The 25,354-nt window shown below is 44.6% G+C and overlaps 1 protein-coding gene across 1 annotated transcript; it reads left to right on the plus strand.

The window, feature by feature from the left end:
* Positions 1-1,362: 1,362 nt before the first annotated feature.
* Positions 1,363-25,089, plus strand: btbd7 (BTB (POZ) domain containing 7). The gene is made up of 11 exons (XM_061083477.1): positions 1,363-1,726; positions 8,570-8,797; positions 11,015-12,157; positions 16,705-16,913; positions 17,438-17,513; positions 17,970-18,130; positions 18,245-18,388; positions 20,424-20,613; positions 20,770-20,948; positions 21,187-21,591; positions 21,725-25,089. Exons 2-11 carry the CDS (start codon positions 8,716-8,718, stop codon positions 22,493-22,495), a joined length of 3,360 nt encoding a protein of 1,119 aa, XP_060939460.1. The 5' UTR covers positions 1,363-1,726; positions 8,570-8,715; the 3' UTR covers positions 22,496-25,089.
* Positions 25,090-25,354: the final 265 nt, after the last annotated feature.

Raw genomic sequence — 25,354 nt, forward strand, 5'->3', positions numbered from 1 at the left:
AGTCGGTGATCAGCTTGGGGAGCTCATCAAGTTGGACAAAACACAGGAAGTAAAGCTGTTTTAGTTCCAATTTAAAGGCGTGACAGGCGTGACAAGACCTAGAGCATATTTCCATTGCTTGATCTGAAAGGTATATGCACGATTTTCCTGTGGATCATCACCGTATACATTTTAATGCTGGATTACCCAACGTGTCATTTGAAACAGATTTTATGGCAAATTTAATTACTGTACAAGTGCCTACCTCCTTCCACAAATTTCTGTCTGTCTGTCTGTATGTGGATCGAATATCTCGAGAATCGTTCATTTTATTGGTCTTCACACTTGGCCTGTGTTTTCTTAATGGTTTTATTTGGTGTGCCTTTGGACTCACTTAATGTTCAATGTTAATACAATTTGAATAGATAGGTGACTAGCGCTTTGTAGCACATCGGTCTGGCGTTCTGAAATAGCCAACAAGGAATGTATGAAAACAAAACAGCAGTTTAGTAAATAATTAAAACATATATAAGCCACACACATGAGCAGTAATGAAGCAAATTCAGATTTATTATATTAAAATACTGACTTTAAAAATCTTTACTGCAGATACAGCAGGTAGTACTCTTGATCATTTACAGTAACATGTCTGTTAAGGTTTAGATTTATTTAGCACATATAAAAAAAATAACATCATAAGACGAAACATGATAATAATGTACAGTGCAGGGGAAGGCAGTGGGCTTATTGTGGAGCCTCTACCAAAATATAGTTGTAAATGCCACAAAATTAGACAATACAAAGTTGACATGCAGCACACAATATGTTTGCCAGTCAGAAATGAATAACAACATACACAACTAAATAAAAAATAAAAAAATAAAAACAGCTACACTATAATTTACACAAAAGTAAAATATGTGTGTATGTGACATGGAAATGTGAGTGCAGATGTATTCAAATGCACATTTTTTAAATGGCAAATGAACAGAAAGTTCTTTGACCAACCAGTGCAGATAAGAAATGTCCATATTTTGTGTTTTGGGAGGTGTGATTTTATACATATGCATCGCATCTAAGCACAAGGTCGTTAGTTCGACCCCAGTTTTCCCAGATGCACAGTATGAATGTGTGTGAATAGTGAAACACTGTGCTATAAAGCTGTTTAAGCCATCATCGTGACTAGAAAAGTGCTGTATAAAGAAACACTTTAGCCTGTAACACTGTCCCTGTCAGATAAATAAACAAATTGAATGAAAACAACTCTTTTCATTCTATTGCGCAATAGATGCTCGATGCACATTTGTGACTTTAATTGTGAAGGCTGTCCCCGGATGCTCGGTGTCGCCCCCCCGGCAGGTAGCTTCATGCGGGCAGCGCTGGTTGGGATAGGCCACAACAAGCTCCCAGCAGCGAGGCGTCGGGCTGCTCCGGGGAAACACCGAGCCCGACCGAGGGTAACAACCCGCTTCTCTTCCACTTTCCACCCGAGCCGAACGCTGAGAACCCGCCGCGGAGTCCACGCAAGCTCCGCAGCGGTCGCGTATTCCGGATCAAACGTGGACGCTGACGTCGATCCGTGCGTAACGAGCGGAGTTGGAAAAAGAAGGTGTTGAGCTGCATTTTTTTTCTCTCTCTCTCTCTCTCCCTCTCTCTCTCTCTCTGCCGGGGACAACTTGGGGTCCGAGTCCCGATCACACCGCGAGCAGACCCCGCAGGAGGACCCACGAAGCCCCGCTCTCTTCTGGTAAATACACCCGGACACATCCACTCGCTTTTCTCCAGCTTTCAGTGTGTTCAGCGCGGAGGTGAAGTGGAGGCAGCCTGCCCCCCCCCCTTTAGCTTCTCCACCGAGAGGATATGCTACTAATTACAGGGCTGCGCTTTGCTCGACTCCCCTTTGCTCGGCTCTAGCCCAAAGATCTGGACCTTACTTCCCATTTTTTTCTCCAGTCCGACCACGGGCTGTTCCCCTGCTCTTCCAGGCACTTTGAACCCGCGGTGTGCCCGCCGAGCTGCGGTGGGAGCCCTCCAGTAGCCCACCAGTAGCCCTCCAGTAGCCCCGGAGAGCCAGCCATAGCTCCGCGGCGACGGCAGGCTAACAAAGCCGCTGCGAACGAGTGGTTTCTTTACGCGTTTATTCCTTGTTTACGTCCATTTCCTGTGTGTGCGAGCGGGCGGCTGGTGAAGCGGAGTGTGGATGTGTGTTTCCACTGAGTGGATGAGCCAACATGTTGCTGTTTATTGCCCCTGTGACCGAGAGTTGTTGATAGGATATGCTATGGCAACAATACTCACTGTCATCCATTGCGAGCTGCAGCCTACTCCTGGGTTTATTGGTGAGTTGAAGTCATGTTATTTTCTACTGGTGCCTATACCACCTAGGAAACATAACGTCCATTATGAACAATATCCACTATATATAATGCCCAGTATAAATAATATGCAGTATGAACAATATCCAGTTTATATATTGCACAGTATATATCATATCCAGTTTGAACAATGTCCAGTATATATAATATCCAGAATAATTCATATAGATAGTTCAGTATAGATAATATCTAGTATATATATAATATCCAATTATATCCAGTGTGAACAATGTATATAGTACAGTGAAATAAAACAAATATATTTATTCTTTCTTGTTCCCAGGCGACATTCCTCTGTCCCCTAATTTATCCCAAATGCTATAAAACTGTAATACAGCAACATCAAGGATTGTTGCTGTGTGATTTTCATCAGCAGCAATACACCTAAGGTTCAATATACATACATATATTGCTTATGCATTTTGTAAGCACAGTTATGAGGTGCAAACCATAATCGAGCCGATACGCGAAACGTTTGTCCTTCTTTACCCTTGAAAAGGAGATATAACTTTTGACTGATATGAAATTTTATCCTCATGTAAGTTCTGTTAAAGGTGAAACTCCAGTCGGTTATTGTGCCACCAGGAGGAGAGAGAGAGAGAGAGAGAGAGAGAGACGGAGAGATGGATCCATGACGCGCAATTATCCTCAAGTGGCTTTTATGCGTCAAATACGCTCCATTTACTTTGGGTAACATAAAGTTACCGAAGCAGTTTTTCTATTCTCTGTGATTTCAGGGGAAGAAATGAGTCTTTTCATTTGATCTTCTCACTGGTTCCCAACCTGAGTGTCGGGACCCGTCAGAGGGTCCCAGGATACATCTGAAGGGTCTCAAGATAATAGAGAAGAGATATAACACACAATGGATCTACTCCAGATTTGTAAAGTAATTCTCTGCCCTTAAAGGAATTTAAACCACGACCTTCACCAGGAGCAAAACTGATCTTTAAACTTAGAAGAAATAGTGTGACATGTATCTTGAGAATTAGCGACTGATATGATTTTTTGATTTTTTGGCCAGCCCTACGCCCCAATAATATATTCTTATTTAGCTATGGTAAGCAGTTACTCCAACAATTTACACTACGTTAGTTGATATCACCATCTGTTTAAGTAGTGAGGAGCCATATGCACACGATGATAATCCTGTAGTAATCTCACTGAAATTCTGGTTGGACTCAGTGTTCTGAACACCCTGTTTTCCTCGAGGGGGGAAAAAACAACTACCTGCATGTTTCTCTCTCACAGTTTATTGCTCGGGAAAAGTTGCGTTTGTTGTGCTCTTCGGTGTTTGTGGGCCTCTATTCACCAGGTTAAGTACTTGTGTCAGTGCTGCAGGGCCTGTTTAAATGACATGTAATTATTGGAGTTACATGCTCCGAAGTCCACGACTGGCGTAAAAGGCTGTGAGCTCGCAAGTATTTGCCACAGAGCGACAGAATGAGCTGGACTTTGGCCTGAGTGTTGTTTACCCTGGCCAGCTGGACGGGGAACTCAACAAGGAGCATTGACAACTCATTTAAAATAACTCATTGTTTCCTGAGTTGCCATCCATTCTCTGGAGATTGACTGCCAGGCTGTGTTTGTGCAGTCCTCTGTGTGTGTGTTTGTGTGTGTGTGTGTGTGCGCACTTCACATTTCTTCATTGAAAAGATGGCCCTGTTCAGTGTTGGCTTGCAAGCAGACCCTGAGAATGTCTTTCCTCCATTCAGTCTTTGTCGCTTTAGGTATAATGTTGTTTTCATCTCAGATTCACACGAGAAAAGTTTATACTCCTGCTGTTGAAATAACATGGGTAATAATATATCCACTGGTTTGTTTGTCTACGATGGCCTCCAGAGCCAAAAGAAATTGTAATCTGCTGACAACATAGCCAGTGAAATGTCAAATATGCAGCACTACAGTCCATATTGTAGGTTGACACAGGCTAATCCAGAGGCTGCCCACCATGAGTCATCACTGACTGTGGGTACTTTTGTTTCCTGTGTCTGTCTCTGTTGTTTCAGTAGCCGATTTCTAGCCCGTTCTGATTCCTGTAGTTTCCTGCAGCTCGTCTGTAATGAGCCCAATGGCCTGATTCAACATCATGCTGATTGACCTGGTTGTCAAAAACACTGCAGGGGTAAACAGCCGTCTCTGCCACTAAACTCTGTCTCCGCAGCTATCATTTAGTATAATTTATGAGATTATTATGGGATCAATTTGGGTTTTTTATTTTCGCACCTGCAGTCCATTTTCCACTCGCACGTCTCGCTGTGGGATGTGTGCAGACACATCAATACCGTAGAGGTCACTGTGTTAGAAAGTTGTGGTTGCTGCTCACCGCTGCAGTGCTTATTATGAACCTTTTTAGAGCGCCTCTGATTGTATCAGATATCCAAAGAGTCCAACGGCCTATAATTACTGTCTGAAGCAGTATTTCTGTCCAGCTTGGTTCGCAAAACACATAATCGCCACCTCTCCCTACAGATCCTTTAACAGATTTTGTGTCTCAGATACATGCTCCTAAATTTATAATAAACTGCAATTATAAGAAGGTATTCGTTGACATAATTTGTCTGAGGCCAGTAAGTAGCTTGAATGTTTCTTCTGGGATTAGAGCAACAAGAACATGAGATAATAAAATGCCAGCAATGGACTAATTAAAAAAAGCTCTATATTTTAAAGCTTTGACACTTAGAGAGCTTTTTGCACTTACTGTGTTATTCTACACAGACCAGTGTTTAGGGGATTCACAGCATTTCACCGTTCTAGCCGTTGCTGCTCTTTTATTCAGGCCTGACTGTGAAACTGAAATTACTCATCTTCAGAAGATTAGGTCATTGGATCTAACATAGATAACAATCGGAAGGTGTTGATTTCATCATTTCATTCACAGTAGGACCAGTGGAGTGCACTGATATGTCTTTGCACTGTTCTAGAACAGATACAGGTTCCTTTTGTATTCATGAAATGTTACCCAACACCCAGATATGCCAGAAATTGAAATTTCTCAATTATGTGCTACACTGCCCTGGTAGTTCTTCACATGGCTTCTGATTGTTGGAAGTCATGTCATGGCATTCTGGCTTCATTGCGTCTTTCGCATCGAGTCAAAGAGTTGATCTTGTGCTTTACATTGGCTGAGCTCTGGTGGAGGGGAATGATTTGTAAAGGTCTTTGCTGGAATAGTAAGAACATCCTGCTGACATTTGGGGTTGCAGACAGGAAAGGAAACCCACATACCTGCCTCTGCCCCGTTCTCTAGCCACGATGAGGAAATCCACATGAATGATTGATTAAGTGCCCTCACCGTTATTTGAATAATACATCGGTCATGTGCTGGTGCCAAGCCTTTTTGTATGGTAATGTTCTGTGGGAGGCCGCGGGTTTCTGTCCTTTTTAAACCTCTGCAAGTGGCTGATATAAATAAAACAAAAATAATCCTGAGGTCTGAGGCAAGGTGGGCAGTTTGAAAGGATGCATATGTCTGTGTGTGAATGTGTGTGCAGAAAGAGAGAGAGAGATATAGGAGGGGGCAGGGAGTGTCTCCTGTCACCTCTCATTAGGGACGCATAGTCCAGCTCGCCCAGCGTCTGCCTCCCCCCCCCCCCCCCGTCTGTGGCACTGCCCTCCTCTGCTCCCCGGCCGAGCACAGCGCAGCCGCAGTGTTCGGGGTCTAAACAGCAGAGACGTGTCTTAATGCTCAGCATCGGAGAGATTGTGGCGAGAGAGGCTTCTTTTTGAAAAGTGTGGATCAGGTCTCAGGGAAATAGCCGTCCTAAATTATGCTTTTAGAATTCTGCACTGCAGATGCAGTTAAATTGGGTGCACGCGTTTTTTTAAATGAGTGGAAGCCGGCACGTTTTCCAATCTGGGAGTCAGCATATTGTTCAATTGATGTGTCGGTTGCTTTGTTTTATCCTGCCTCGGCTGTGCTCCTCCGAGGCCCCCCCCACCCCCCTTTGTAAACAAGACAGTATATATATCTCAAGGGCTCCCTCCTCTCCTACATATTCAAATTCAATTTCTAATTTTGTCCCAACGCATTCCCTGTGAAGACGGGGCTTATTTAAAGCAGTCTAATGAAATAAAGATCAACTAACACTTTTATTGGGAGTGCTCCAGTGTGACTGCTTGGTGACTATTTTGTGTGCGTGGAGTAAAAGGCTGTGGTTTTCCACTGAACCCTTGGGAGGCTGTGGAGTGCAGCTCTACAGGGGCAGACACAATGATTTATTAGTATGGTTGGCAGGAAAAACCAGCGGGCTGAGATAAAACAGACCCCCCCCCAACACACTCCATTTCTGTGTCTGGTTTCACACAGAAGAGAGAAGAAATGTGGAAATGAACATATAAAGGTCTGGAGCAATGAGAGTTTCCAAGTCTCTTAATGATGTGTATAACAGGGCATATTTATGCAATGCTATACCTAAGATATAAGGGCCATGGAAATGTTCATAGATGATAGTTTTGATCTTCAATCTACGTCCTGGTAGAAATGAGTCAGTTGGTAATTAACATCTCAGTTGACAGTATGCTTAGTTAATGAGGTGGCTTGTATTCTGCTTGGTCAGAGAGTGTGACAGTACAAAGGACAGAGCAGGAAACCTACTGGGAGCGCCTTGGCTGGTGTCATGGCTGGCAAGACGAGCGCTGAAATGACCATATGGAGCTGTTTGTGGTCGCTCACCTCTATTTCTATCTTGCACAGAGATTTTTCCGTCCTTGAATTTCGCCACTGTCAACCAACCCCATTAATTAACTGCAACCTAAATAATATCAAAACGTCTTGTAGAATTAATGTCACGTAAAGTAATAATTCTTTATCAAGGTATATGCAAGGTACTGTAATATTTGTTGATCGAGTGAATTCAAACCATGTCGACCACTTTCACGGCCGATATTTTGAGTCATTGGAAAAACAGATTTGTTACTCGTAGCATTAATAATGTCTCCGTTCTGTTCAGGTCTCCGTGTTAGACATTACAGTGAAGCTGTGAGCCAGCGTGCACAATATTACTGTCACTGAAGCAGCAAAACGGAAAGTGACACATATTCATACATTGTTAAAGGAGACACTGACCAAATAGGAATATTTTGGGGAAATCCTATGAGATAATATATGACAAATCAAAGTACTTGATCACATTAATGCAATAATCCTAGAAGTCCAATTTATCTTTCATGCTTATTGGAGCATTGGCCGCAATGGACCAATAAAACCAGTTATATTAAAGCCAGAGACCAACCGATATGCATTTTAAGGGTTCGATGTCGATATTTGGAAGAAAAGAAATTCTATCAATATCTACCAGTATATGTTTTAAAATGATCGTCACCCATATGACAAAGAAATGTAGATGAGGTTTGATATTTTACAGTAAAAAGATACATTATATTAAAACTCTAAATAAAAAGAAAACACAAGTACAACCAAATATATAGAACTTTAATTAAGAATATAAACAGAATGTATTTGATGTAAAAGTTAATCCACCAATCCACCATGCTGATATGTCTGTGACAGCTTCACAGCTTATATGAACCTATCTGTGCTGCAGGAACGGAATAAAACTGCAGTTTGAGAAATGGCCTGGAGATGAATTTTAATCGTAATTTAATGAGAATGTAAAACTAAGCAGCTTGGCATTAATTGATCCGCCCTTGCTCAATGAATTGTCTCTAAAATTGCAGTGTAATTATACACTGCATAGATACATACACAAACACACACACACACACACACATACACACTGCTGAAAGTCAGACTGGGCTGTGCCTCACACACAAATCAACATACATCTGCATTAGATTTGTTGTAAACTGCCAGTCAGAGTTTCCTGAGTGCCAAGCAGAGGAAGTCTCCGTTAGGTCACTGTTGAAGATTACAGATAGGAGCCTGAACACACAGTCCTCAGATGAAGACTATCTCTCTGAAAAACATTTTGAGCATTTCAGGCCTGTTCACTTAGTCAAGGCAGATGACTATTCATGTTTGCGCTGAAATCCATGGGACTGAACTGTGTGGTGTAGAAGCTTCTCTACAGCTTCTTTGACTATGAAGCCTCTGGCCATTAGTTATCTTTGACAGAGTCCAAACTGTCCAAAGTCATCATGGTTTCTAATCCCTGTGAGATGTTAGTCAGAAACAGAAAACATGTAATCAGTCTCTGGCTAAAACATCTCTCTTACGTTTCTTTCTCTTCTCTTCTCTTCTTCCTCCCTCCCTCCAGGCATGGCAGACTGGGCCCGGGGCTCTGAGGATGCTCCAGTGGATCCGTGCCTGATCCGCTACTGAGGACTGACAGGAGTACGTCGTCTGAGCAGAATGACTCAGCAAGAGGGGGGACCCCCGAATAGCAAGTGAAGAGAAGTGAGGATGGGTGCAAATGGGTCCAGCTATCCACACTCATGCTCCCAACGCTCAGGGGGGAACGCACAGGCACAGCAGACTTTTATAGGTAGGTATCTTTTCTTGTGATAATCTCCCAGCCAGGTTAAAGGTCCAGTGTGTAAGATTTAGGTGAAAGGGATCTATTGTTATAAATTGAATATAAAATAATCTTAGTGTATTTTTCCAGAGTGTGTTTCATCTAAATCGTACAAATTGTTGTTTTCTTTACTTTAGAAAGAGCCCATTTAAATACTTTATATTTACAACAGGAGCGGGTCCTCTCTACGGAGGTCGCCATGTTTTTTTTATGTTGGGAGGGTGAAGTGAGGGGTATTTAGTTGCAATATGCAACACTACCTCTAGGTGTCACTCAATTCTACACACTGAACCTTTAACAAGTTACGTTCTTGTCTGCTTGTTTGTCTGTCTGTTAGCTAGCTTGATTGTGCAAAGACTACTGGACAGATTAGCATTCATTCTTTCAGGGAATTACTTATAATTTTTTGGTGCAGATCCATGGACTTTTTTTATTATTTCTCTAGGTCTGTGCAATTTTGTACAGATCCAAACAAAAATCTGAATCTAGTGCATTAACATGTGGTTTCATTATTGGACTGCTGGGCTTTGGTGGGGGTAAGCGCTCTCAAAGTGCCATTCTAGTCACATTGCATTGTTAAACCAGGCAATTCTGAAAAATCATTCAGTATTTTCGGATAGCATGTGCTTAAAATATCTCTGTGTTGAACGAACAGCTTGAAAAAGATTTTTCCAACTCTCTTCTAAAATTAAATATTTACCTCACTGAACCCAAATTGGCTCAATTCTACCGTGATACAAACACATAATGAGGGTCTAGCATGGCCATCCTCACACTTCAGATTTGATTTCCTGCTTCCATGACAACTAATGCTGCAAGAGGTGAATACTTTCTGTCCACGAGAGCTCTTGAACCGGCACATTGAGTGTTACAGATAACTCAATTGTGTTTAAAAAGCAATGCATCCACATTTCTCCTAGCTCTATGGATTTTATGAAGTGTTATGAGGGGCAAATATCCCAAATCAAATCAAGTATTTGGTGTCGGGTCGATTGTCAGACTGTCTGACTTTTCACCTAACTGGTGCAATGGCTACAGAGCCTCAGATTTGAACAGCATTGGTGTCTATGTCAGAAATACAGCAACTTGAATATATCTGTCTGAATTCTCACATCTTTCAGAGAACAAAAGACCTTTTTAAAACTTTTGATTCTTCCCCCTGTGGAGTGCAGCTGCTGTGGACATTTTGTACTGGCATGCACTGAAATAAAAGTCTGCCACATAAGGTCCCGTGTTACTTCTACACATGCTATATGTATTGTGCTTTACATAATTTATTGCTTAGTGTATTTGTTAGTTGGAAATTATTTGATGCAAGTAGTGTTTCTGGTTAACTGTCCCTAAATCTTTCCCCGCAGCCCCCATTGCCAGAAGGTTTAGAGAACTGCTTCAAAGGTGGATTCAAATCAATCTGTCCTTAACAATGATAAAAAACATTGCTAATTTCAGTTTCAAAGGCTTGGGTCTGAGGATTTTGTAGACTTCTACTGCAAAGCCTCATTAAAGAAGCCAAACGATCTCCCTAGCCTTTTGACACCTCTGAGGTTTCTCTGAGCTCGGCGGTTTGCTTGATTCAGCTGGCCCGGGCCACAGATGATTCTCAGTGTTAGAATAATTACTATTTGGGTCACACCGATGGATGCTGAGAGAAGGGCATGCAGAGAGGATCTCCTTGGCAGAGCCGTGTCTGACGTTTGAGGCCTGTCTCTCAGGCCAAAGATAACTGTGTAATTGAGGGGACCCGACTATGTGAATAGACTCGCATTCACCGAGAAGAGCAAAGCAGGACAAAGTCTTCTCTGAGCTAATTGGTTCTTAGTGGTCTGAAACAAAACAAAACAAAGGGGTTCTGTTTTGTTCTACTGTTGAACCAGATCCAGATGCAGATCCAGATCCAATGTGTTCTTGGCCTGACAGAGCTTGCCATACCACAGGGGTGCCAGAGACAGATAGTGTTTCTAGTCGTCTGGCCTCAAGAGTGAAATGGTGTTGGAGTTATGAAGTTTCACGTCTCATCAGAAGACTATTTTTAAAATAGTATCAGTTTCAGGGAACATGCATCATCAAAACAACCATAGCTTTGTCATGAAGTAAACGGATTACTTCCACCCTGTGTTAATATGACGAGTGCGTTTATACACAAACTAAAATTCTTGTTACACTAACCTACATGTATTTTCATTCCAGGGACCTCATCCTACTCTCAGCAGGGGTATGGCTGGGAGTCGAAGCTATACAGCCTGGAGCACGGCCATGAGCGGCCCGCAGACAGGAAGAAGAAGAGCCTCGGTCTAGCTACCCTTAAACGGAGGTTCATCAAAAGGAGGAAGTCCAGCCGCTCTGCCGATCATGCGCGGCAGATGCGGGAACTTTTGTCAGGCTGGGACGTCCGTGACACAAACGCCCTGGTGGAGGAGTATGAGGGCACAGCAGCCCTCAAGGAGCTGAGCTTCCAGGCCAGCCTGGCACGTGCCGAGGCTCCCAGCTTGCAGCGGAACCTCGCCGCCCTTTACCAGCACAAGTACTGCACAGATGTGGACCTCATCTTCCAAGGTACTTGCTTCCCAGCTCACCGGGCCATCCTGGCTGCCCGCTGCCCCTTTTTCAAGAGTCTGCTTTCCTCATCCCCTGGCTATGGAGCAGAGGTTCTCATGGATGTTGAGACAGCCGGCATCGATGTGCCCATGTTCTCTGCCCTGCTTCACTACCTGTACACTGGGGAGTTTGGAGTAGGGGGTGCAGAGGATACCAGGCTGCAGAATGTGGATGTACTGGTGCAGCTCAGCGAGGAGTTTGGTACGCCCAACTCATTGGAGGCAGACATGAAGGGCTTGTTCGACTACATGTGTTACTACGATGCTCTGCTCAGCTTCTCCTCAGACTCTGAGATGATAGAGAGCTGCAATGAGAGAGGCGCTGTGGCCGCAGCACCAACAGCGGGCCCAGCATGCAGTGGGGGGCCCAGGACCCCAGACGAGGACCTTAGGGCACACAAGGCGATCCTCTCAGCACGTTCCCCTTTCTTCAGAAACCTTCTGCAGAGACGCATCCGTACAGGAGAGGAAATGACGGAGCGCACGTTGCAGACACCAACCCGCATAGTACTGGATGAGTCCATCATCCCGCGCAAATATGTGCAGGTTATTCTCCACTGTATGTACACCGATGTGGTGGAGCTCGGGTTGGTGCTCCGGGGCAGTCCTTCAGCAAGCAGCCTTGGCGAGGTGCAGGCCCTGGTGTCAGGGGGCCGGGGGGCCAGCACCCGTACAGAGGAGGCGATGGAACTCTACCATATCGCTCTATTCCTGGAGTTCAGTATGCTGGCTCAAGGTAAGTCATAATCCCACACATTTATAACACACAAACACAGCACATGACAAGTTAAAAAAAGATGTTCTCTTCAGACATGGCGTGATCACAGCCACATTGTCTCCACTTGTTTGTGAGTATAACTGCTGATCTAAATCAAGACATGTTATCAGATTAACCTTTTGGCCATGACTGATATTATTGTTTGATGTATTTCCTCTTAAATGCTGGTTCACCTCTGATACGTTTGTCCTTTTTAATGTCAGTTAATGACATGTTCAAATGGTTGGGCTGCTGGTAAAACGCAACCTAGGTCAACCTTAATTTTATGCTTTACACAGCTTCTGTCATTTAATTAAAGTTGCGTTATTCCTAATTTAGGACAGTAACAGATTCATAATGTTTTGATACATTTGTTTAACCGTCCAGCTCCAATTTTGGAGCATAATCCATCTGACAATTTAGTAGTGTTTGATTCCTTATTAAACTGTCAGCGCTACTGTGTTCTCAGCAAGGACAAATCGCTTTAAACCCTCAGGACGAGCAGTGGTAATGTAGTTAAATAGCCTTCATTGTGAATTTCAAAGTTAATTTGTCTGGCCTGTCATCATTATAGTGTCTGTTTTCATGTACTTGATAATATGAGTTGAATTTCATAATAACTGTCTGGATTTTTTGTGAATTAATACCTCACAACAATCTAATCGCTGAATATGTATCTCACACTGTGTCTTAATATTTGAACCTCTATTTCAAGGCACATTATGCAAACGTTAGCATATGTTAGCGTTGCACAGGTTATTCAGTGTTAAACAGCTTGGCTGCCTGTGATGAGTGTTGACGCTGCGGCTGCCAGTAGCAGATTGTTACAGACCGGAGGGTTTGTCTGAGTCCCCAGGGACAGACAGCGTCCTGTCTCATACGTGCAGTGCGTCTGAGCACATGTCAACACCCCGTCACTGGTCGTCCACGTTGTCTCCCGTCTATCTTTACTTGCATGACACTTGATTTTTGACTCACCGTTTCACAATGACCCTGAGTAACATGCCAAAAGTTAAATGAGCCGCTCAATTTGTCACTCTCACCTCGTCAGAGCGGCACATCTGATTCGCTGGCCAGTTTCCAACACACCTAACAAAGCTCCACTTATATTAGAATAACCTGTGCAACGCTTGAATCAGCCTATTTCAATTGCACCAAAAAAAGTGTTTTGACCTTTGTGTCTTGACTGTGGATCAAGATTGTGTGACTAAGATCCCATAACCATCTTAAATTTCATTGAGCCCCAATGGGGGGAATTAGTTTGTCAGATATTGAAATGGTGATATGAGATGCATTTAATCATGTGGGCATATCATTTGACTGCCACATGATGTGTAATGGAATCAAAACAGTATCATTTTTATTTTTAACACCAAGTCCCAATATTATTAAACATACTGAAAATGTTTGTTGTGACTTGTGAGTCAAACCACTTGATTGAAGCCTTTTTGCAGTAAAAGCCCTCCTTTGATATCTCCTATAATCAGTTTTTCTGTGGCTGAAAGGCTTTTATTATGAAGTAGCTGCAGATACACACACAGTGTTTAATGCTCTGCTGGCAGGTTGTTTTATTCATTTTGTTTTGAATTCACTACAGATGTGTATAGGCTCATCACTAAGCAGCAGATACTGCAGACCTGCACAAAGTATATTTTGCTATCTTTATGGGGGTGGTTGTGTGATTATTGGAGCTTGAAGATGACGACAGCATGTCATATGCTGTCTTAAGATAAAAGTATAAAAACAAAAACACATTTTAGGACATAATGCTCTCAACAGTAGAAAATCTGCCGATGTAATTTCTTGAAGCACAGGATTAGTTCTGGGCAGCTGCTGAATCGCTGTATTTACTATAGAGCCACGACTCAAACCATTATAAGACCTGTGCACTGATCTGAGTAGCACCGTACACTTACACAGTGCACACAGCTGGTGAGACACCACCTCCCGTCCCCAAGCAGCAGGGTCGCTCTCGGGGTCAGTCCGGCAGCTTAAGCCTGCAAGAAAGCAAATAGTGTCATCTCCACACACCATCACCTCCTCCTCCCTCCCATCCCCCCTTTCAACAATCCCCTACTGCAGGATATTTTTATCCCCTCTCCTCCCTCTCCCACTCTGTTGCACGGCTCTAAACAGTTCCCATGAAACCTCAATGTGGAATGTGGCGAGATGGTTGAGGTCGACCCGGTGTCATTTTATCCAAGTCCCCTCTCTTTGTCTGTTGCTGCAACGTCCACTTATTACTGGGTTTGCGCTCTCTCTTCCACTCTTGTGATTCGTTTTTTAATCGTGAAGCCTGCACACTCCAAATTGCAAAATAACTGTGCCATCTGTGGCTTGATTGTGAAACAAGAATTATGTCAAAGTCCATCCCACCACTGGAAACTTTCAGTAGCAGCCACGTCTCTTCAGGAGGCAGCGGAGAGGTTGATGTCGGGGGTTTCATGAGGAGAGAGAACCTCTCATCTGTCACCCTGTCCTCCCTCTCCTCGACTGCTGTCCTCTGGCTGCGTGAAGTTTCGGGCTTGTGGAGGTTTTTGCAGAGCTGTTAAGCTCTCTGTCATTCTGCCTTATTAATTCTCAATACGTGTATCCCTTTATGACTCCATCTGACTCAAATGGTAACCGATATTAAAAGCCTTATTAATTATTCAAGTGCCTCACCGAACTGATTGCCAGTTGGTGTGTTTTCAGTATCTGTGTGTGTGCGCTGTTTCACCTCTCTCCCTCCATGCTCACTCACTGACCGCTGCGTTCATTGTGTTGTGTGTTGACTGAAGGCCCAGTCCTTAAGCGATCATCACACACAATTTACATGCACAGGCTTGTTTACAGGCCATTTAGAGCAGTTGAGGTTTTTACCACAGAGCTCCAAATAAAAACGACAAGATAAAATGCGCCAGTCCTCTAAAGTTAGGCTTGTGTAGTGCTGGCTGTTGCTGTTCCCGCTGTTGTGTTGATATTCTCGTCAGTCTGCTACACTCCAGTGAATGCGGTGTGCCACCCGTGGAGAGAAGTAGAGGCAAGTTAGTATTAGATATGATGCTGATCCTAATCTCTACCACATAACAAAAGTGCTGCATTTGAAGACTGGCTGTCACTGTGAATTCTAATGGGCTAACACAAAGCTGAGCCGTTTGCTTTTCTTCGCTACCGATCCCAAGTGGGGAATTGTCCGCCTTTTGTGCATGTGTGCCTGCCTTTTTTAGAAGAGGGTTTAAGATGCAACGGTAAAAGACTGAAACAAGCCAAAGCACTTCCTAGAAGACAAGACATCACAGGGATGGAGCGGTGGAGAAGGAGGGACAGATGTTGAGAATCCATTCCCTCTTCCAGTCTGTTTCCAGCAGATAAAAAAAAGGCAAAGTGCCTGGGTCCTCATTTTAACTTCATCTGTCTCCTTAATGATGCAGGATTTCCAACCCTCATTTAAAACCCTGCAGGCGTCTGCTTTGCATTTTTCAGACTTGCCATTACAGCACAAGTACGTGCGCCAATGCATGTATGTGTATCGTTAATGCATATTAATGCTCACATTTCTGTTTTCATCTTAAAGAACGTGTGAGTTGTGCTCGAACAGATATGGAGCCTCATTCTCAAAAGAAAAAGCTTCGCTGGAGTCAACACTCTCAAGTGTGGTGTCCAATTTCCCAGAGTGTATGTTCAAAGTGGTGGTTTGGGGGGCGGGGACGGCAGCTCAGATCTTCTAGTTTAAGATAAGAGTTTCCCTGAGGAGTGTTGCTACTGACCCAAGAGCTGATGGACAGGATGGCCTGGAATGAGGAAGTTGGCAAGCTTGTATTTCAGTTCAGTGCAGCTCTGGCCAGACGTCAGTCAGTCTGGCTTTATCTCCACGGATGTCCATTTTGTATTAAACATCATTGATCAGACAGAGACAAAGAATGAAAGCCAGTTGACGCTCAGGCTTGTCGGGAATGGAATTAGCCAAACCAATCATATGTTCATCTGAGTGAAATATGTATCTGAGTGCTGGTGTATTGACAGAGAAGCAGGTACACAATGCCCTGAGCTTTCTGTGGCTTCGCATTGCAATTTTGATTTATGCACACGTGTGTACATAGTTTGCAGAGTGTGCATGCTTGTGCAGCAGCAGCACATGTCCCCGGGCTGTTGTGTTAACGTATCAAGGTTAAGGGGAGGCAGCTTGAGACTGAAACACATCAAGGTATCAAAGGCATTTCTGCGGGTTGGTGTGTTACAGAGTTAAACCGCTGCCTGCTGTTCTGGTATGTGCTCTGATTTAGGAAATGCAGCAGGGAGGATGTAGAGCTACAGGAGTCTCTGGGTCAGTGAATACAAGTCAAAACTACTGACTGTCTGCCAGTGGCTGAAGGATCACCTTTTGTACTCCAATATTTGTTGTGTTGAAATCAATGTCAACTCTTTTTTTTCAGGCTTTACTGTCTGGACTTATTGTTAGAACATTATGATAGATTTATGCCAATAAAAAGGTTTGATTGAATATTAGGGCTTAAATGTTTTTTCCTATGTCATTGATCTCCCAGGCTGCGAGGACATCGTTGTGGAAAGCTTGTCCCTGGACTCGCTCGTCCCCATCCTGAAGTGGAGCTCCCAGCCGTACGGCTCCAAGTGGGTCCACAGGCAGGCCATGCACTTCCTCTGTGAAGAGTTCAGTCAGGTTGTCTCTTCGGATGTTCTCTACGAGCTTGGTAAAGAGCACCTTCTCAGCGCAATTCAGTCTGATTACCTGCAGGTAAGGACACGCAACACCACCCGTCAGTCTGCTGTCGCCCTGTTACATTTCATTTCATTTTTCTGGCGTGAAGTTTCAGTAATAGGAGTCGAACTTGTTCACAGTCATCACTTGGTAAAAAATACAGTCAACACACACACCCACACTCACAGATGCATTAACTCAATTGCACACTGTATCCGAACACACATGCACACTAAGGGTCTCCAGAGTTGAGCTAACACCATACCCTGGAGAGAAATGCCTTCAAAGCCACAGCCCTAATCAAAGCTGCGCTGTCATCTGTTCTGCCGCACTACATGGACGTCAGACCAGATGGTTGAGGGGAAGTGTTGTAATCCAACTACTCAAACAAACCAGCTAGGCCGGAGCTACGCACCGACACAAGCCTGAACATATTGTGTTTTCACCTTAGCCTCATTTAACAGCTTCCCAGTTTTGTTCTAGACAATATCTAACCTTGTCCTATTTCTCGCTCTCTGTTCGTCCGTCTCTCTTTCTCTGTACCTTGCTCTCATTCACAGGCGAGTGAACAGGACATTCTCAAGTATGTTGTTAAGTGGGGCGAGCAGCAGCTTATTAAGAGGATGGCAGACAGGGGTAAGATAATACACTCTATAATTACCCTCTGAGCAGCCCCTCTAATGGCTCTGAGGAAATTACCCACTCACCAGAGCCTCCAAAATACTCTTAAAAGCATCTCAAAAAGGAGCCAAACTTAACCCTTCAGAGGAAGTCAGCATAAGTGGCTCCATACTGATTGTATATGACATGGTGCTCTGACCTAGTTCTCTTGTGTAGAATGAATGGTTATGGTTAGTCATCATATTAGTCATATCATTTGATATGTTAAGCGCTGGCGACCTGTTTAAGAAAGCTCAAAAACACAGCAGGAAATACAGTATCTGGACCTAATTTGCTAAATTGAACCTCCTCGTGAACCAAAAATAGCCAGCAGGTTGAGCTAAAAGCATAATCATGGTTACATAAATAGTCACGGCCATATGCATTATATTAAAAAGCGGCTAATGGCTCTTCCTGTCCTCATTTACGCAGAGCCCAACCTGTTGAGCGGCACAGCCCACAGCGTAAACAAGAGGGGAGTGAAGAGAAGAGACCTGGATGTGGAGGAGCTTAGAGAGATCCTGTCTCCCCTCCTGCCCTTCATCCGAACCGAGCACATCTTACCTTCCAACAGTGACGTCCTCGTTGACGCGGTCAGTGCTGCCTTTTTCCCCCCTCTTTTTTTTCCCCCCGCTGCAGTGTGCACCTTCGTCATTGTGACCTTTCTTAGACAGAGCATTGATCCTCATTCTTCATCCTGTTCACAGCTTAAAAGGGGTTTGATAAGCACCCCTCCCTCCGACATGCTGCCCACAGCCGAGGGGGGGAAAGCCAATGCCTGGCTACGGCAGAAGAGCGCAGGCATCTACGTGCGTCCCCGCCTCTTCTCTCCTTACGTAGAGGAGGCAAAGGTATGGCTCGGTCACATGTGATTAATGCAGCTTCCAGACAATGCAGAAAGTAGAGGAAACATGTTTTAGTTCCACATAGCTTTCGTCAGAGAGTAAAGAGGAAGAAGACGACAGACTGATTGTTCATAGCCTGTGGGAAATTCGTGGACCTGTTCTCAGCTCTCACGTGCTAAAAAACAGCCAACCCAAGCTATTGCTATACATACATCTCCATAGTTGGCTCCATCATCTTGATTGAAATTAATTTTATGTCCATTTGCACCCATTCCTATTCACTTATAGGCCTCTGGGCCATGAATATTTATAAAAACATACACAAACCAGACAGTCAATACTAGATTAAGTGTCAGTCAAGTGGAACTAATTCGCAAAACCTCTCCATGTCCTTGATTTGCACATAAGATATTCATTTCAGGGAGTGTGAGGAGGGTAAATGTGCAGACCTAAGAGGAGCATGGACTTCTTTAAGGATTTCTCCTTAACATAATTTTTCAATTCAACAGCAACACAATCATCCGCTCCTTCTGGTCCACAGGGCCCCGCCCCTCCCACACTGCCCGTCCTGTCAATCACAGTGTACTGTCCCCCCTGCTCAAAGCAAACACTTACACACCACTCAGCTGTCTGAAACTTTGTCTGTTCAATATCAGATCCCTCACTAACAAAGCTCTGTTAATTGCTGACTTTATTGTTGACCATAACCTAGACATTCTATGCCTCACAGAGACTTGGCAACAGCCAAATGACTTCTCCCAGCTCAATGAGGCTGTCCCACTGTGTTTTTCTTTTATTAGTAAACCCCGTGCGACTGGGAGGGGGGGTGGTCTCGCTCTCCTTCACCGTGATAACATCAAAGTCACTGCTGTCACAATCCCCCATCACTCCTCTTTTGAATGTTTAGCTGTAAAACTCACAGGCCCCAAACCCGCTATCATTGTAACCATCTACAGACCACCAAAACCCGCTGCTGTTTTCCTCAATGAATTCTCATCATTACTAACATCTATATGTGCAATGTCCCCCACTGTTATCCTCCTCGGCGATTTCAACATCCACATGGACAACCCATCTAGTATCTTTGCTAAAGACTTCACATCACTACTGGACTGTTTTGGTATTACACAGCATGTCAACCGCCCAACCCATAACAAAGGTCATATACTTGACTTGATCTGTTGTACTGACATCACTCCCACTGACATTGATGTCACTGATTTCCCCATTTCAGACCACAAAGCTGTACTGTTTGACATTCACACCCAACTACACAAAGCCAAAGAACAACGGACCATCTCCTTCAAAAACATCAAACATATCGACACCACAGATCTCTCCACCCTTATCAGCTCTTACCCCAGCCCCCCCCCAGCATCCTCCCTGGCTGACCTTGTAACTCACTACAATAACTGCCTCTCCTCTTCCCTCATCACCTTGGCCCCCCTGAAAAGTCGCTCAGTCTCATTTACCCACACTGCTTCCTGGTTCACACCAGAGCTCCGCCAGCTCAAAGCCACTGGCCGTCGACTGGAGTGACTCTACAAAAAGACTGGACTCACGGTACACAGCCAAATGTACATTGACCACCTTCATCACTACAAGACAGCCCTTACCACTGCTAAATCTTCATTCTATTCCAACCTTATCAACACTGGTACAGGCAACCGCAGAGTCCTCTTCTCAACAGTCAGCCACTTACTTCAGCCTCCTACAACCCTCCATCCAGACATCTCCACTGATCAGTGCACTGCTTTCCTGGACTTCTTCAGCTCTAAAATCAACACCATTCACCAACAACTGGCCTTATCTTGCACCTATAACTATAACTGGACCCTGTGCACTTCACTTGTTTTTATTTTTGAAGTTCTGTTTTAATGTTGTTTCTATCTTTTATGCTTTTATCTTTTTATCGTGTATTATTTTAATGTAAGGTGACCTTGGGTGTTCTGAAAGGCGCCTCCAAATAAAATGTATTATTATTATTATTTATTTTAGAACTTTTGGTCTCACTTTTCCTCTCCTGTCTTTCTGTCCTCAGTCTGTACTTGATGAAATGATGGTGGAGCAGACGGACCTTGTGCGCTTGCGACTGGTGCGCATGTCCAACGTCCCCGACACGCTCTACATGGTCAACAACGCCGTGCCTCAGTGCTGTCACATGATCAACCACCAGCAAATGGCAGGAAATTCATCAAACGCTCCGTCGGTCGTGGCCAATGAAATTCCAGGTAAGAGAAGTGTTCAGGTGAGACCAGAGGGTGACACAAACATGACTCGGGTCTGGAAATATCCTAACCAACATTATGCAATTCAGATTTTACCAGTGGCCCGGAGTAATGTCAGAATAATCAAATGACTGTGTTTGTATCACTCGTGTCTTTCAGTGCCTCAGCTGCCAGTGGTGAAGGAGATGATCCGGAGGCTGCAGGAACTGAGACACACGGAGCAGGTCCAGAGAGCGTACGCCCTCAACTGTGGTGAAGGAGCCACCGTCAGCTACGAGCTGCAGCTGCGAGTGCTGAGGGAGTTCGGTCTGGCAGACGGAGCCACGGAGTTACTGCAGGTCAGCAGAAAGCAAAGAATTTTGTCTCCACCAGGGGTTAGAGGGGTTAAAGGGGGGGAGAGAGATTGTCTGTGCTGATGGTGAGACTGACATTGACATACCTCAAGAATACAGCATATAGACACTGGCCTTCAAAAATCTCAGACGGATAGATATTTTAAAATATAGGGTTTTCTTTTCACAGAACCACAAGGGATAAAGATCTCATAAGCGCCTGTTTTGTTTTTTGTCTCTTCAGAACCCGTACAAGTTCTTCCCCGATGAGCGGTTCGGAGATGAGAGTCCAATTCTTGCTCTGCGCCAGGTGGGTCGTTGTCGGGTAAACAGCAGCCCGGCCATGGATAGCATGTTCACAGAGCTGGAAGGGATAGCTGGCTTCCACCCACCCCTACCTCCTCCACCTCCCCCGTACCACCCCCCTGCCACACCCAGCCATGCTCAGCTCAAGGGTGCCTGGCGACCCCGCGTGCCCATGCCGACCCCCACCCGTTCCTTCTCCTATCCCTGCAACCGCACCCTGATCCAGCGCCATGCAGCCTCCAAGCATGGCAGCTCAGAGTACTCCTCTGTGCCCAGGCCCGTGCCCCCAGACTGCACCAACCCGCAGGCCATGGGCCGAGCTTTGCTTTCAGACCAGCAAGCGGTGAGTGTGGGTGCCACTTCCGAGCGTGCTTGTGCCGTTTTTGTTTATTCAAATGCAGCGGTATGGCTTTTGCCTTGGATCATCAGCAGCACAGTTGTCAGGTAACATCAAATTTGTGTTTTTTCTGTTGCAGATGAGCATGGAGCCCGTTATGAGGGAGTTCATGCCTGACATTGCACTGGGTGTCTCCGTCATGTCCCTGAGGGAGCAGCACATTGTCGAGATGGACAGAGATAGCCCTCACAGCCCCATGGGCCCCTCAGGCCACCATCTGCCCCACGGGCCCTGCCCCTCTGTCCGCCTCAGCCACGGCCACGGTCCTGGACATGGCCACTCCTGCAAGAGACACGCTCCTGAACCCAAGCTGGAGGCTCAAGCCGAGTTCCCTGACCTGTATGACTTTTCCTGCCGACCTGCGACCCCAACCTCCGCTCACCCTCTGCCCTCCTTTGCAGGACCAGACCTCTACAGCCACAGCTGCACCCCCTCCAGCTCCTATCCACCTCCTTACATTTCTGACTCTCAGCCCCAGGGCCACATGCAAGGACGTTCTGCCGCCGACCCACTTCGACTGGATGTCCTCAGTATGACCTCTCAGAGACATGATGGAGTCCTGGCCAGTCCCTCTGGGGCCCAGCCAAGGATGGGACATATTCCACGGGGGCGATCGAATGAGACGGACCTGACTCATGGTTTAGGTCATTTACGATCCCCCAGTGGAAACATGGACAGCTACGATGAGAGGCACATAGGACCTAGAGACGCCCCGGAAGAGATGGTTCTCGCTGGAGAATCATCGGGTCCCCTTCAGCAGCCTCACAGGAACAGTGTTACCGAGGAGATCGCCAGAGACCGCAGGTCACCCAGCAAGCCTGACTACCCTTATAAGAAATCTGCACTTTAACCCCAGTGGAGGGCTAGGGGTTGGGTTAAGAAAAGGGAAAAAGTAATGAGTGGCTGTCCATCATAGTGGACGGCAAAGCACTAAGCGTGTGCCTGCGTATACAGTATGTATGTGTGTCTGACAGGAGCAGGGAAAAGGTGTGGCCGATGGTTGCTATTTATAGGATCCGTACTTTTGTCCTACCTCTTTCACACTGTGCCATCCATCACACAGTCAGAGTATTGAAAGAGCAAGAGCTGTAGGTTAACTGAAATGATTTCTGTGAGCCTGCTGGGTTCGAGGATGACTCAGGCTCTACTGGGATGAGTTTGATTGTAAAGAAAGTTTGGCTCTGTGCTGTGTGAATCCTGCATGAGAAGGTCACAACACTAGTTGTAGCTCAATTATGAACCCATGGTTTAACAAAGACTGCATTCATTAGCTCGGCTGTCTCTCGATTATTTTCAGGATTGAATGGGTAGATGGCTGGTTTGGAATCTCAATTTACACAAGCCAACAATGGCACAGAGTCTGGGACGAGAGTATTGTGATAAAACAATATGTAAATATGTCCGGCTGTGCTCTTTCCTCCCATGACTTGTATTTCCACTTCTTCTTGTAGCATGCCTATAGCAACCCACCTGACTAGTTTCCCCCTCCTGGCTACAGTGCTGCAGTGCTGATGGGTAATGGGCCAGGGCTTGGTCACACAAAGCAGGAATTGGATCCGACAGGAAGTAGGTCATCAGAGCTCGTCATTCTCCAGTAACCCAGCCTGATAATTGTGTCAGGCTTCAGCTATCACAGCCTCTCAGTGTCTAGTTTAGAGGCAGAAGCCTGTTGGGGTTTTTTTTTTTGGTTCAGAGGAGGGAGGGGGGCAGGAGGATCAGACTTGTTCATTACCGAGATACAGTAGAAAATATAGGGGTGCCATGGCAACTGACGTACATTGATCAAATGCTTTGCAGGGGGATTTTGTCGGTTTTGCAGCTGGAGCAGGTGTTTGTGAGTGTTTGTGTGTGTGTGTGTGTTTGCGCAAGGATATGACTTTGATACACACAGGTGTTTAGACAATCTCAGTACTGTACACTCCCGTCTTTAGTCAGGTCTGTTTGTACGTATCAGAGAGTCTGAGATGATTAACCAGTCTTTAGCACAGAGTGGTGGTCAGTGTGATAGAGCTCCCTCTAGTATGGAAAAAAAAATTTAATCTAAAGCCTTAACCAGCGCTTGGAATAGTCCGTTTTTAGCTCTCTTTATTCAATTCAGTATGATGTCATTATATCGCAAACCCCTGTTAACAGCTTATTTGACTGTTCTGCTCACTGTGGACGCCTTCACTGCAAAGATCTGGGTGGCGGAGGTGGATTTCACTCGAACCCTAAATGCTAAACCCATGTATATACATCAGGCCTCTGTGTCACCACCTCATGGGAGATCGTGGAGCAGCACAGTCAGTGTTGATACTGTTAAGAAATACTGTTATAGAGCCGCAGCAGCTGTAGCTCCACCACCCTGCAAGTAAACACATAAAAGCCTGTTACAGCCAGCAGCTGGCACACAACCTCACATACGCGCATCGTTGCACTGTAAGAGCCACCTGTTTTATTAGTCGAAGGGAAAAGGAACAAATGAATATCGAACAAAAGGAATCTTGCGTTGAAGAAAAGTTGGCGATTGCGGGCTCATATCTCCAATGGAAATTGTATATAATGAACTGAGTTCCACATGTTCTGATGGATTTTTGTAATGGTTTCTATCACATTTTAGTGGTCTTTGAAGGTTTGTGTTTTTACTGTAGTGGACAACACTGTGTGCTTTTGTCTTTTCATCATGAAATCTCACTAAGAATGTGTGGTATAAAACAAAAAGATTGTGTCTCTGAATCTATTTCGTTCTTAAATGTTCCGCATCTAGAGCAGTCCGTTCAATATCGTAGGTGGTGTGGATTCCCATGTTTTGTAGAGATGTCTTTTGTTTTTGTTTGTTTTTCTCCCCACTTTCCTCGACTTTAAAAATAACAGGAATATGTAGAGGATCTGAGGATATTAGCTCCCTGCTTAGCAGTAATGAAGTTGCCAAGCAGGAAAATAACTTTTCCGTCTAGGTTGCTTCATGGGGAAAAAATGCAAAACTCCAGATTCCTCCCCATGTTCATGTTGGGTAGTTGTTTTATTTTCCAGGACAATGTTCCGTTGGATCAAAGTCCTTGTTTTGCTCTTTGCTGTAGAAAAGTCAGTGCCTTCCCCCGCCTGTGGCTGGGCTTTTATTGGAGAAGTGACTTTGATGTCTATGCAAGCTCTTTTCTACCAGCTTACCAGCCTGCATCAAATAGTTCTTTGAAAACTCATGTAGCTCGTTTTGTGTACAGTGTTATCTAGCACCTTTTTCTTTTGGAAATTGAACCATCTTTAATGTGTGACTGCTTGTGTTTGAATTCTAACAGGTACATTGTACTTGTATGGTTATCATAGAAAACATGTTTGTAGATTGATATTAAGTTGCATTTAGTTTCACTGAATCTATTTTTCTACTGTCGCCTTAAAAGGTGCATAACAGTGGTCAACTTGGGCATCCTCAAAATAAACTGGTTTGATATTAAGGAATTCACTTGATCTCATTTGGGTGATGTGATTTCTTTATTATGAACTTGAATTCACACACAGCAGCAACATCCCTTAACATCCCCCTGTCTTTATTGCATCAAATAACCTATTAAAACCAAACATCTTGGTAAAATGAACACTTGGAAACATCAGTGTGAAAACTACCTAAAACTAGAAGTGCAATATCAGGATTTTTAGTGGCATCTGAACCAAATTGCACACACTCAGTCCCATAAACATCAGATTTCTTTTCAGATCAAGAACCGTATATTAT

Source organism: Limanda limanda, chromosome 12 (genome assembly GCF_963576545.1).
Source record: "Limanda limanda chromosome 12, fLimLim1.1, whole genome shotgun sequence".
Classification (NCBI taxonomy): Eukaryota; Metazoa; Chordata; class Actinopteri; order Pleuronectiformes; family Pleuronectidae; genus Limanda; species Limanda limanda.